This window comes from Notolepis coatsorum (assembly GCF_963971535.1).
Source record: "Notolepis coatsorum genome assembly, chromosome: 1".
Lineage (NCBI taxonomy): Eukaryota > Metazoa > Chordata > Actinopteri > Aulopiformes > Paralepididae > Notolepis > Notolepis coatsorum.
The window spans coordinates 310149371-310163189 of NC_140165.1; the positions used below are offsets into that span (position 1 = coordinate 310149371).

The following is a 13819-nucleotide window of genomic DNA, read 5'->3' on the forward strand; positions in this document are numbered from 1 at the left end:
CACCTGGGGTCTGCCAGTCAGGAAGTCCAAGACCCACTGGCAGAGGTCATAGCCCAAGCCCAGGTCCCTGAGCTTGGCTATGAGTATGGAGGGGACTATGGTATTGAATGCCGAGCTGTAGTCGATGAATAGCATTCTCACATAGTTCCCCTGCCTCTTGTCCAGGTGTGATGCTGCTGTGTGCAGCACATGGGATATGGCGTCCTCCGTGGACCTGTTGGGGCGGTATGCAAATTGCAGGGGGTCCATGTTGATGGGGAGGGAGGAGCAGATGTAAGATTATTAAACAGAAGGTTTTGTAGATACAGTACTGAATTCTGCCATCCGGGCACATGCAATTTGAAATATGATTATAGAATATAAAATATCAGGCCTAAAATGGTTATGCGATTAATTAGATTAATTAATTACAAATCCTGTAATTAATTAGATTGCTTAGTTATTCATCTAAAAATCGCAAGTTTAGTTATTGCGCTGCTGCAACTAGAAACACTGGCCTGGCCTGCTTCTAAGTTCAGTGGCCTGACTGCACAATGCTCTTACAAACTGCTTTCACTCCAGCCATTGAAATGCTTCCGTTCATAGTGACCGTGTCTTCGCAGGGGGACCTGGGGGCCATAGATGAGAAGTACGACGTGGCCATCTCCTCCAGCTGTGGATCTCTGGACAACATCCTGGTGGACACCATCGACACGGCTCAGAAGTGTGTGAACTTCCTCAAGGCCCAGAACGTCGGTATTGCTACCTTCATCGGCCTGGAGAAGGTGAGGATCCCTGGGCCTTGGGTTCTGTATGTACTCTGGAGTCAGTGGTTCAGTCACAACACTTTGTGGTGACCGTTCTGCTTGCTTCAGGGAAGTCATGTTAACGAGTAGTTTGTTTGTTTGTTTTTTAAAAGGCCAGACTGATTTCTGGGACATAGTTGATGCCATGATTTCGACCCTGCCACAAAGCATTTTACACATAAATGGTGAACTGTTGTAACAGGCTTAACTCCACAATTCAGTAATACATAGTTAAGTCTTTTCTAACATATATAATGTGTTTAGAATCGCATCTCTGAACTTGAACTCTTAACTCAATTAGTGAAATAATTGATCATTGGTAGCTTTTTCGTGTGTGTATAATGCTCAATGAGTTAAATCCTGGAAAACAACAAGTATATCTGACATTTTGTTAATAATCCCAAATATGCCCTGACACTAGAGAAGCACTACACTTAAAAACATCCTCCTTTGTGAATTCAATGAAGGCAATTTGTCATCTATAATGAAATGTACATAGATTATGTATCGATTTATGTAAAATTGATGACTGAGAATTCAGTTACCTAAATTGACTAAATGTCTCAGTTGAGGACGACTCTAGATTTGACTTCCCCATGTTCCCTCTCCCCCCCTCCCTCAGATGAAGTCGTGGGAGAGGAACATGGGTTCCATCTCCACCCCGGAGAACAGCCCCCGTCTGTTTGACATGATCCGGGTGAAGGACGAGAGCTTCCGCCCGGCCTTCTACTTCGCCATGAGGGACACCCTGGTGGCCCAGGACCTGGACCAGGCCACGCGGCTGGCCTTCCAGAGAGACCGGCGCTGGAGGGTGGTGACCATGCAGGGCCAGATCATCGAGATGGCAGGTGGGTACCGTGTTAAAAGGTCTTTATTTGACTCATGCAGCAACACACGCATGTAAGATGGGCGACACACAGGAACACACACACTAGGGCTGGGCGATTCTTGCTAAAATGTGAATCACGATTTAAATTATTGACATCACGATTCTCTCACACGATTCTTATTTTTTCACTAAAATCATTTATTGCACTCTTTCTTATACAGACAACATAACATATATGAAAGTGCTTGACTTAAACTTAAACATAACATATATGAAAGTGCTTGACTTAAACTTAAAAGTCTCTTGTAACATACAAAATAACTCAAGTCAGAATCGTCATTTAAAAAAGTAAAGTAAAAAGTAAAAAAAATAATAATAATAATTTAGAAATTACAACAGGATGGGAAGTGCAGAGAACATTTCATTCAGCGACTCAGTGCATGTGTGTGTTCCTGTGGGTCGCCCATCGCGTGTGTGTGTTAAATCTGCATGACAAATAAAGACTTCTTCTTCTTCTTTGATTTGTGCTGCTCTTTCTAAGGTTATTGGAAGTTGTTGGTTTCTCTCTTGGACGTTTTTCTCTCCCACACGCGTTTGACTGTATGATTTGCCGGCGTACACACTCACATATGCAAAGGAAGGCACGGAAGCGTGACCGCATTTCTGCCAAGGAGAGAGAGACGCACAAATTGTCTACAGACGGACTATTCTGAATTATTCTATGCTATGTTTCTAAATTTAATATAATCTCCGCTAATAGAATTCCTTTTTTATCTCTCAGTTCTGTGATTCCGTCTATGTCCTACATATGGTTTCTCTCTCTCCTCTCTCTTTCTGACCGTTATCTCACCGGTCTGTTCTTTGACTACCTGTCTCCCTTCTCTTCTGATCAAATCAAATCAAATGTATTTGTAAGGCCCGACAACACACGTTAATGTCCCCATGGGCCGGACACGTCTTCTTTAAACAAGTCAAGAAGAAACATCACAATGAGTCAAGAACAAAACAAGAACACCATAGAGTCCAAACATTTTAAAATAAATGCAACACTCCCAGACATACCCCACGCGAAGGTAAGGAAAAACTCACTAAAACCTAGCAATAGGGGGAAAAATGCACCACAGGCAATGTGATGTCGCTGCTGCGCTCTTGTGTGTCCCTCACAGGCACCATGACTGGAGGAGGAGGCAGACCGATGAAGGGCAGGATGGGCTCTTCCATCGGCACGGAGGTCTCCCCGCAGGAGGTACGTCAACTCACACAAAGCTCTTCTGATCCTGTATATCTGTTCCTTTTATATTTTGTGTGTTCTCTATTTATATATATATATATTAGGGCTGACCTCGACTAAGTATTTGTATAGTCGACTTTGATTGGCCGGAATTTGCCGACCCCCACAATGCCAAAAAAATATATATATTAAAATATATATACGGTATATATTTTTAGCATTCCATTTGGGCTGTGGGGGTGCTTAACACATCCTATACCACGCTGTTTCCGGGGGGGGGGGGGGGGGGGGGGGGGGGGGGGCGGCGGCTATGCGAGGCCACCCATTGTCCGTCACCTTGTTTGTAGAGCTATAACTATAATCTATATTATAGCTATGGATACAATACTATAGTCATTTGACAGAGTTTCTTCTGGTCAAGATGCAAAAAAGAAATAATTTTCCATCCATACGTTCCCGTTTTATACCATGGTGAATATGAGTTATTTCGGAATGATCCGGGCCAATTCCTGAGAGGCTGGTTATAAGCCGCAACGTGTATTATACTAAATCCATTGGTGTTTTGTCCCTACACACGCTACAATTAAAAAAATAAATCAAATGCATATGATAGGTATTATGTTCCATCATGAATGCATGAAAGGGGGGGGGGGGTCGTTTTATGATGCTTTGATCGTCACCAACGGAATACGTATGGACTAGCGTTACACACTAGGGCTGCAACGATTAGTCGACATAATCGACGACGTCGATTATAAAAAATCGTTGACGAGAAATTGTTGCGTCGATTAGTCATAAAAAAAAAACTTTATTTTTATTTTTATTTTATTTATTTTTTTGCTTTGCTTTGCACTACCTATCTTTGTGATAGTGGCTTCTCAGGGTTCCAGACAACATCATAACATGATGATCCCATAGCAAATTTTGGACATTGAAAACATTGTTCCCCTGCAGGAGATGATGATCAGACTAGACACACAATACATTACACACGCACTCCTCTCACTCACACACAGCGATCAGAGTAAGACACACACATACACACTCCTCTCACTCACACACAGCGATCAGAGTAAGACACACACACATACACACTCCTCTCACTCACACACAGCGATCAGAGTAAGACACACACACATTCACACTCCTCTCTCTCACACAGCGATCAGAGTAAGACACACACACATTCACACTCCTCTCACTCACACACAGCGATCAGAGTAAGACACACACACATACACAAATTACACAGTACACACCTCACTCACAGCGATCAGAGTAAGACACACACACAAATTACACAGTACACACACTCCTCTCACTCACACAGCGATCAGAGTAAGACACACACACATACACACACACACGGACTCCTCTCACACACAGCAAACAAAAGTTATTTAAAGTACACTTCCACTTTAATTTGTATTATTTAATTTATTTATCTTATGAGTGATTGCTGTATTGTTCTTCAAATACATTTTCATTTAAAGTGGCTTAAAGGTCCAAATTCAAATGTTTCATGAGTCATTATTTTAACACTTTGGTTGCCTAAGGTTAAATTAATGATATACCATAGATTGCCAGCGCTATTTGTCTATGGAGAAAGTCCCCTTCTTTGCAGGGCTATAACTTTTTAAATTCTATTGCTACATTGCCATTATTAGGGCCCATTCAAAGTCCTATATGTATTGTTCATTGTGTAGCAACGTTAAACTTTTTCATTCACATATTCATAGTAAAGTATGGTCTAATCGTATAAGTATGTTTTCATCTCTTTCTGCAGCTTTCTCCAGAACGTGATATATAGCCCCAAATGCATTATATTGATGATGAAATACAGTTTGATGGCAATCAGCGCGATATAAAAAATTCCAACTAGACGTACTTCTAGAAGTTACTACACGTCATCTGATGTTGACCGGATGGGCGAGGGGGCGTTTATAATTCCGTGGGCAGCGTTATACCAATCATCTAATGTCTAATGTCGAAGACGGTAACGTTACACGCTGAAACTCACCCCAGTCTCCGCGCGCCGTTGGGCGATCATCGTCGAGTAGAAATTTTATCATTATGGGATATATTATTACCCGGTCCATCTCCAGCTTGTATAATGGTATATACGTCCAAATCATGTTGTTTATCGAGTTATTGGCTATCGATCGCTATGTAGTGTGACGAGCTAGAGTGCCGGAACCTATACCGAGTGCCCGGAAGTAATATGGCCGACCAGCAAAACCTCTACTGCGCTTCCTGTTAAGCGGTTGCACCGATCGGCCACCAAATGGCGCTCCTGAACCGCCAGAGAGCTCAGTGGGTCCTGCTGGTGGATCTCAGGCCAGCGGAGGGACATTATGAATCCGATCGCAGATTTTTGAAATATTGATATAAGGACGACGTACAGCGTCCCCCGGCAACTTTAGCATGGCCAGCAAAGACGTCTAAAGACGGGTCCCGGCAGTCAAAGTGTTAATTTGCTATGGGATCATCATGTTATGATGATGTTGTTGTTTGGTCCTGACAAGAGTCTCAAAGTCTGGGGTGATGGTAGACAAGCAACTCTGAGGTCATGCTCAATGTCCAATCTGTTCCTCTGCTCGGTCCTCAGCTGGATCAGAGCTGAGAAGCCACTTTCACAAAGATAGGTAATTTAATTTTATTTATTTTATTTTTTACATTGGTTTTCGATTAGTCGACTAATCGAAAAAATAATCGGCAGATTAGTCGACTACCAAATTAGTCATTAGTTGCAGCCCTATTACACACACGCTCGGATCGCAATGAAAACATTCTTGGATCAACGCAAGATTGATATCATATAGCCCTTACCTTGACTAGGATGTACCCCGAAAAGAATATTCCAATTATCTGATCGCCATTCCAATTATCTGATCGCCATTCCAAGTATTGATGTCCATCGTTTCGCCAACATAATCCACCACAGAACACGGATCGGAGTAATTGTTTCTTCTCAATCCGAGCGTTATAAGCGCTACACATGTCCGACAAAGAAAAGTCCCCCCGGACCTATATAATCGACGCACAGCCCAAGACACAACGTTTCAAATGGTGCTCGATACCGCCGCCTGGTAGGATGCGGGCGGTACTGCATCTTCGGAGTCCCATTATGCCTTTTACATGCAAAATACATCTCCCTGACATTGAATAGGGTATTAAAATCGGGGGGAAACGACCTAGAAATGACAATCTTCGTTTATGGCACTGAACGACTTATGCCCAGAAACGAGAATTCTCGTGAATGGCACTGAATGGGTTAATGTCTGAAGGAGTCGACTGAAGGCTTCTTGTTCTCTGCAAAAGCATGCAATTGGTCCACTGATGGATACATCTTGATATTTGTCTAGTCTAGTGTGTTCATTAGACAGGTGAAATCCTCTTTCTGTGCCCGTTTCTTAGGCAGTTAGCCTCTGGTATGCGCACCATTAGCGTTAGCCACGCTTCTAGGTCTCTTTGCTTTTGGAAAAATGATAAAAAAATATATATACTTTTTTTTTTTTTTTTTTCATTCGACTAAGAGGTTGGCAGTCGACTACGGCTCCTTTCGATAGACTATTCGACTAATCGGGGTCAGCCCTAATATATATACTTTTTTACTGTTTATCTTTAAATGTATGGCTCTTAGGGCATCTTGTAAACTTATTACGTAACCATGTTGATGATGATATTATAATTCCATGTTAACGTTATTGCTGCGTAGCTGGAGTCCATGGAGAGCCGGCTGAACGAAAAGGTGGTGCAGCTGCAGGGCTGCCAGGAGAGGAAGCTCCAGCTGGAGGAGAAGGTCCAACACCTCAGACAGAAGCTCCGGGACATGAAGAACACCCTGGAGAAATACACCAACAGCATGACCGTGAGACAGACACTCTAACCCTAACCCTGGAGAAATACACCAACAGCATGACCGTGAGACAGACACTCTTACACTTTGACCAACAGCATGACCGTGAGACAGACACTCTTACACTTTGACCAACAGCATGCCGTGAGACAGACACTCTTACACTTTGACCAACAGCATGGCCGTGAGACAGACACTCTTACACTTTGACCAACAGCATGGCCGTGAGACAGACACTCTTACACTTTGACCAACAGCATGCCGTGAGACAGACACTCTTACACTTTGACCAACAGCATGACCGTGAGACAGACACTCTTACACTTTGACCAACAGCATGACCGTGAGACAGACACTCTTACACTTTGACCAACAGCATGACCGTGAGACAGACACTCTTACACTTTGACCAACAGCATGGCCGTGAGACAGACACTCTTACACTTTGACCAACAGCATGCCGTGAGACAGACACTCTTACACTTTGACCAACAGCATGACCGTGAGACAGACACTCTTACACTTTGACCAACAGCATGGCCGTGAGACAGACACTCTTACACTTTGACCAACAGCATGACCGTGAGACAGACACTCTTACACTTTGACCAACAGCATGACCGTGAGACAGACACTCTTACACTTTGACCAACAGCATGGCCGTGAGACAGACGCTCTTACACTTTGACCAACAGCATGACCGTGAGACAGACACTCTTACACTTTGACCAACAGCATGACCGTGAGACAGACACTCTTACACTTTGACCAACAGCATGCCGTGAGACAGACACTCTTACACTTTGACCAACAGCATGCCGTGAGACAGACACTCTTACACTTTGACCAACAGCATGACCGTGAGACAGACACTCTTACACTTTGACCAACAGCATGCCGTGAGACAGACACTCTTACACTTTGACCAACAGCATGACCGTGAGACAGACACTCTTACACTTTGACCAACAGCATGACCGTGAGACAGACACTCTTACACTTTGACCAACAGCATGACCGTGAGACAGACACTCTTACACTTTGACCAACAGCATGACCGTGAGACAGACACTCTTACACTTTGACCAACAGCATGACCGTGAGACAGACACTCTTACACTTTGACCAACAGCATGACCGTGAGACAGACGCTCTTAGGGCTTGTGTCCATAGCGGATGTTTTTTTCAAGGCGGACCGCTTTGAAAAAAAGAAGAAAAAAAAGCTAAGTGTTTTCCTGGGTCTCGCGACTGCCGTGGCTCCGCCCCTTCCTCGCTGTTTATTACCTTGATGAGCGCGGTCCTTTCCAAAAGTTGAACTAGTTTCAACTTTATGCGCTGAGAGCGCTCCGCCCAAAAACGCTGCCGCCGAGAGCTCATAAATGCGAGGCGCGGCGCTGGGAAGAGGAGCTCGCCTGTCGTGCCTGTAGCATAGAAATGAATGACAGGAAGGAGCTGACAACTCATAAAACATCCGCTATGGACACAAGCCCTTACACTTTGACCATGCTTGCTAACATTTCATTTGGATTATTATTTTTTTTTTTTTCATACACATTTTCTTTTCTCACTTTTTCAAAAACAAACAACATTGACGACCAGAATAATTACAATACTGACGAGGCAACAAAAATATCAAACGGATCCATAACCTGACAATTTTTTTTTTAAATATAAATAAATCTGTTATATATAAATCTAAGCTAATAATACTATATAAAAATATATAACCACAGGTAACGGTAACAAGTATAAAAAAAAAAAAAAAATTTAAATAACTAATTAAAATCAAAATAATAAAGACCTCACAAACAACACAAGACATTACAATTAATCTAGCAGCCAATATCTAAATTTGCGTAGCGGCATGCCAACATTACCATTCTTCATGGGTTTCAGCTGACTGAAATATGCATAGATACCGTTTTGTTCATTTAAAGTCAGCCTTGTGTTACTGTAAATCTTTTCACATGTACTGCAATTTGGTAAATTTTGGAATGCTGTTTTGTTGTTGTACATACGGTAGTTACAACTTTTGCCTGCACGTTATGGTTTGGATTAACACTAATATCATTGCATCAACTATATTATTAGGAAGTATTTCATACCACTTCCCGTCCAAAGATCTAAAAAAAAAAATATATAAAATAATTGTGCATTAGTTTATACCGATGTTGTTTTGTACATTTTCCAAATGGAGCTTCCACATTGCCTTGGTGTGTGTTGACCGTGGGCTCCATGCTGTGGTCCCTCTTGGTGTGTGTTGACCGTGGAGCTTCCACATGGCCTTGGTGTGTGTTGACCGTGGGCTCCATGCTGTGGTCCCTGCAGAGTCTGGCCGAGCAGGAGGCTCACCTGAGACCCCAGATCAAGGAGCTGGAGGCCAACGTCCTGGCTGCCGCCCCAGACAAGACCAAGCAGAAACAGATGGAGAAGAGTCTGGGGGCCTTCACCAAGGGTAAGGGCACTTAAAAACCATATCAAGTACACAAACACACAACCCACTGTATGAACTAGTGAGGAATAAGAGTTGTGTGGATAACTGGAATGGCTGCGGCTCCCATTCTGTGTCGGTAGTCCGAGGAGACGGGTAAGACTGCGGACAACTATGGTGCACTTGATAAGATTGATTATTCCTTCATTGATCCCCTTCGGGAAATCCAGGCATCATAGCAGCATGGGGGGGGGGGGGGGTACAGGTATGTGCAGGGTAATGGTAGAAGACATAAATATAGGCAATAAAACTATAGTAAAGATTTTTTTTAAAGCAGTATATAATTAATTCTAAATATAAGAATATGATCAAGTAAACGGTGTAATGAAAGGTGGGAGGGGCTAGCTCCTGATAAGGGGGTGGGAGGGGCTAGCTCCTGATAAGGGGGTTGGAGGGGCTAGCTCCTGATAGAGGGGGTGGGAGGGGCTAGCTCCTGATAGAGGGGGTGGGAGGGGCTAGCTCCTGATAAGAGAGGGTGGGAGGGGCTAGCTCCTGATAAGAGGGTGGGAGGGGCTAGGTCCTGATAACTCCAATTGGGGGTATCTGCAGAGCCGCAGAGCCAGGCTGGACGGGTATAAGTGGTCTGGACAAGTAGTTGCGAATGGGGGGGGGGGGGGGGGGGGGGCGGGGTTCGTCTCGTTTACATAGGTACATTATACATAGACAGTAATGTTACATCTAGACATGTAATAATAGAGTAAACTTGTACCCATACAGTGTTACATCTAGACATACCAGATCTAGTAATAATAGAGTAAACTTAACTTTCGTCTCAGTAACAATGTTCATAAAGTGTTGAGTGCTACAGTGTAGGTTAGTTTATTAGGACAATTCCACCATTGTGGGGCAAGGACTAAGAATAGGCGACTTCTCTTTGATGACCCGACTTCTCTTTGATGACCCTCCCGGAGCTTGGATAGGAGTAGGAATAAACTGTACATATACAGCACTGTTTGAACCTGGCACACAACATACTTCACATGTAATTTTTCTTTTTGTGGAGACGAAGATGATGAGTACCGGTCTTCTCCTCAGACATAAAATCAGTTTTTCAATACAAGTACGACTCAAGACACAGAACATTAGTATGCAAAATAAAAAATGAACACATATTTTGAGTGTGAATGAAAACTTTATTGCAACAAGATTGCAGAATGGGTACAATACAGTACGGCTCAATACACACAATTGTTAAGGGGATGCAGACCAGAGAAAGAAGTTTCTTCTCGTACTGAAAACGTGACTGTTAGCACAGAGACGGCTGCAGTTACACACAGGGCCATTTTCGTTTCGTTTTCAGGGTCAGTTTCGCTTTTCAGAACGAAACGTAATGGCAGGCAAGTTGCCCAGTCCACACGAGCGCTGGATTTAATATAACCATGATTGTATGTGCGCAGTTGCACTGTTCGGCCACACACAACCGGGGATTTGCTACACTGCAACCCCGGTCTTTGAAAACCGGAGTCCAGGGTGAAGTTTTGCGGTTTTGTGTGGGCATAGCAACCAAGGTTCCCAGTGTACAGCAGAGCTGTCGCAATTATTTCCCATGTTCACGGCAGACTGTAAAAAAACAATAGCAAGTTAGCAACCGAGCGCGGGGTAGAGAGATTAGTGTCTCGTTTACATCAGGGTCATATCGACCCTGTACCCGTTGCTCTTGAAGGGCTATTAGACAAGTACAGTACAATGAGAGAGGTAGTGCGACCTTCCACACGTTACTCTCCCAGTGAGAATCTGCGCTGCCAGGCTGGCCGCACATGCGTCGGAGGAAAGCATGAGACAGTCTCCGGAGTTTCTTTCCAGCGATACGCGTCCGGCGTAGATGACAACATCAGAGAACACCCTGGAGTGTGTGTGTGTGTGTGTGTGTCCACCCATGTACATGCAGGTGAGTTAAAGGAGAAATGTAGGTGTCATGGGGGGGGGGGGGGGCGGTACAGGTATGGACAGGGTAATAGTAAGACATAAATACAGGCAATAAAATGTCATCTGAATATAAAAAATATGAGAAAAATAAACAGTATTATTCAGGCGAGGGTCTGTACCCTAACTGGCATGATATACATTATAGGTGCTGCAGGTTTTGGTGGTTAAGAGTCAGACACAGTTAGCAGTCAGACATTCCTAATAGTCGTGCAGCCATTAGTTCTCCAGCTGCTGGCAGCAGCATCTTTGAGGGAACAAAGTGACAACTAAACACACATCCTCCAACTGTTGACACACTGACTCTATTATTACATGTCTAGATGTAACATTACTGTCTATGTATAATGTACCTATGTAAACGAGACGAACCGGGCCCCCCCCCATTCGCAACTACTTGTCCAGACCACTTATACTTGTCCAGACCAATTATACCCATCCAGCCTGGCTCTGCGGCTCTGCAGATACCCCCTACTCGATAGAGCGGGTGGGAGCGGCTAGCTCCTGATAAGAGAGGGTGGGAGGGGCTAGCTCCTGATAAGAGGGCGTGGGAGGGGCTAGGTCCTGATAGAGGGCGTGGGAGGGGCTAGCTCCTGATAGAGGGGGTGGGAGGGGTTCTCTTAACCCTTAGAAGTCAACGGGGCCTATTGCTCCCGTGGGCGGAGAACAAAAGAATTAGAATCTCTCACAAATGCTCAGGAAGTCCCGTTTTTCAAAAATCTGTAAAAATAGCACAAAGACAATTTCGAGTGCATAATAGTGTAATCTATATGTATCCTTACTTGCTAAACATAATACGACTTGTAAATATGTTTAATTCTTGCTCAATTGTATAGTTCTAAATATCCCTGTATTCCCCCGAAACTACAACGCGTCACGTACATGCACGCGCGCACACACACAGCGCATAGGTGTTAATCACTGAGTGATCTAATATGCATATTCTTCAGCGCGAGAGGGGGGGGGTTGTGTTTCTCACTGTCTGTCGTTGATAATATAATCTGAAGAGGTCCTGCATTATTATTATTATCATTCTCGAGAATACACGCGGACCCGACGGAACGTTAACTTATGAATAAAAAGTAGTCTAACATGCTTTTCATCCTCGCCCGTGTATATACCCACGTCGCGCTAAAACATCAACTACTGTATGAGTAGAGACAGAGTGCTTGTGTGTACGAGTTATGATGAGTTATCTCGCAGTTTTCTAGAGTAGAAAGGTGCGCCCAGTAGAGCACACACACACACACACAGAAGGAATTTCTTGTACAGCGAGTTGGGCGTTTTATTTATTTTATCACTTGTAGGCTACCATAGCGAAGGCTCATGGCAGCAACGTTAGTGGTTGAAACGTGATTCGAGAGTGATACCAAGTGGAAGGAAATATATCCTGTCATCAGTGCGTATAGCAGGTATCCTCGAAATTCTCCGCTATCTCCTCTGCAAGCTCCTGTCTGTCCGCCTGCACTGCTCCAACTGCCTGTGTCTGTCTACTGCTTTGGTCCAATCATATTCAGAGTCCCGTCAGAATCCAGCCCCCCCACCCACAGTCTGCGAATCAGAGGCAGAGTAGGGCGGGTCTTCACGAAATGCGTGTTGTCTCTTTCAACGGGTTGGAGTCAGAGCGAGAGTTGACAGCGCATATACAGGTAGTCTAATCTGCAGGTACTGTAGCGAGTAGCATAGTTTTGCCAGCAGGCAGTTAGTAGAAAAATATGGCATGTTCAAAGATGGCCAGTAAAATAAAAGTCAACAGTGAAAATCGCTGCAATAATAATTCTTTCTTTCTTTCTTTCTTTCTTTCTTTCTTTCTTTCTTTCTTTCTTTCTTTCTTTCTTTCTTTCTTTCTTTCTTTCTTTCTTTCTTTCTTTCTTTCTTTCTTTCTCTCTCTCTCTCTCTCTCTCTCTCTCTCTCTCTCTCTCTCTCTCTCTCTCTCTCTCTCTCTCTCTCTCTCTCTCTCTCTCTCTCATTCTAGAGAAATACAACCACAAATTGTTATTGGTTTGCTTCTTTTTCTTACAGTACTATATATACTGTACTTTACTGTATATACTGTACCATCCACTGTACTGAAACATCTCAATATAAGTAATCATGGTATGCTGCAAAAGGTGATATGGTATGTGATATGGTACAGTACTGTAAATACCATCTCTCTCTCTCTATCTCTCTCTCTCTATCTCTCTCTCTCTCTCTCTCTCTCTCTCTCTGGCTTTATTGAGGAAGGGCACACCTCTATCAGCTGAGTAACAATGTTCATCAAAGTGTTGAGTGCTACAGTGTAGGTTAGTATATTAGGACAAGTGCATACCTACATGTATGACCTATATCTATCTACTACTTTTGGATATGAGCATTTTTTCAATACCCAACTATGTAGTGGCCGCTTGTCGCTAGGCTAGGCCTCCTGCTGGGTCCATTCACTGGAATAACAAAGGAATGACTGGGCCTTTGCTCCAGGTGTGAAATGGTTCTAGTGACAATGATCACATTGAATTCTGGGAGTGTAGTTCTCTCATCAGATAGCTGAATGAACTTGGATCTAGTTCAAAGTCCTATACTGAAAAGGTGTTAGGATTTTACCAGAATGTTTGATAGGACAGAATCAATCGTCTCAAATTTGACAATTGGTGGCTTATTTTGAAGGTATGAATCTGTAATTTTATATTATGTAACAAAAAAAAAGGGGGAAATTCTCAGG

General features: G+C 43.6%; 1 protein-coding gene across 5 annotated transcripts in view; it reads left to right on the plus strand.

The window, feature by feature from the left end:
• smc4 (structural maintenance of chromosomes 4) overlaps positions 1-13819 on the plus strand; it is a 65331-nt gene that overhangs the window by 29675 nt on the left and 21837 nt on the right. For all 5 annotated transcript variants that reach the window (XM_084316085.1, XM_084316083.1, XM_084316086.1 and 2 more), the window contains 5 exons: positions 603-764; positions 1408-1633; positions 2781-2860; positions 6564-6716; positions 9033-9159. In XM_084316085.1, coding sequence (XP_084172211.1) covers positions 603-764; positions 1408-1633; positions 2781-2860; positions 6564-6716; positions 9033-9159 — 748 coding nt within the window. The remainder of the gene's footprint in view (positions 1-602; positions 765-1407; positions 1634-2780; positions 2861-6563; positions 6717-9032; positions 9160-13819) is intronic.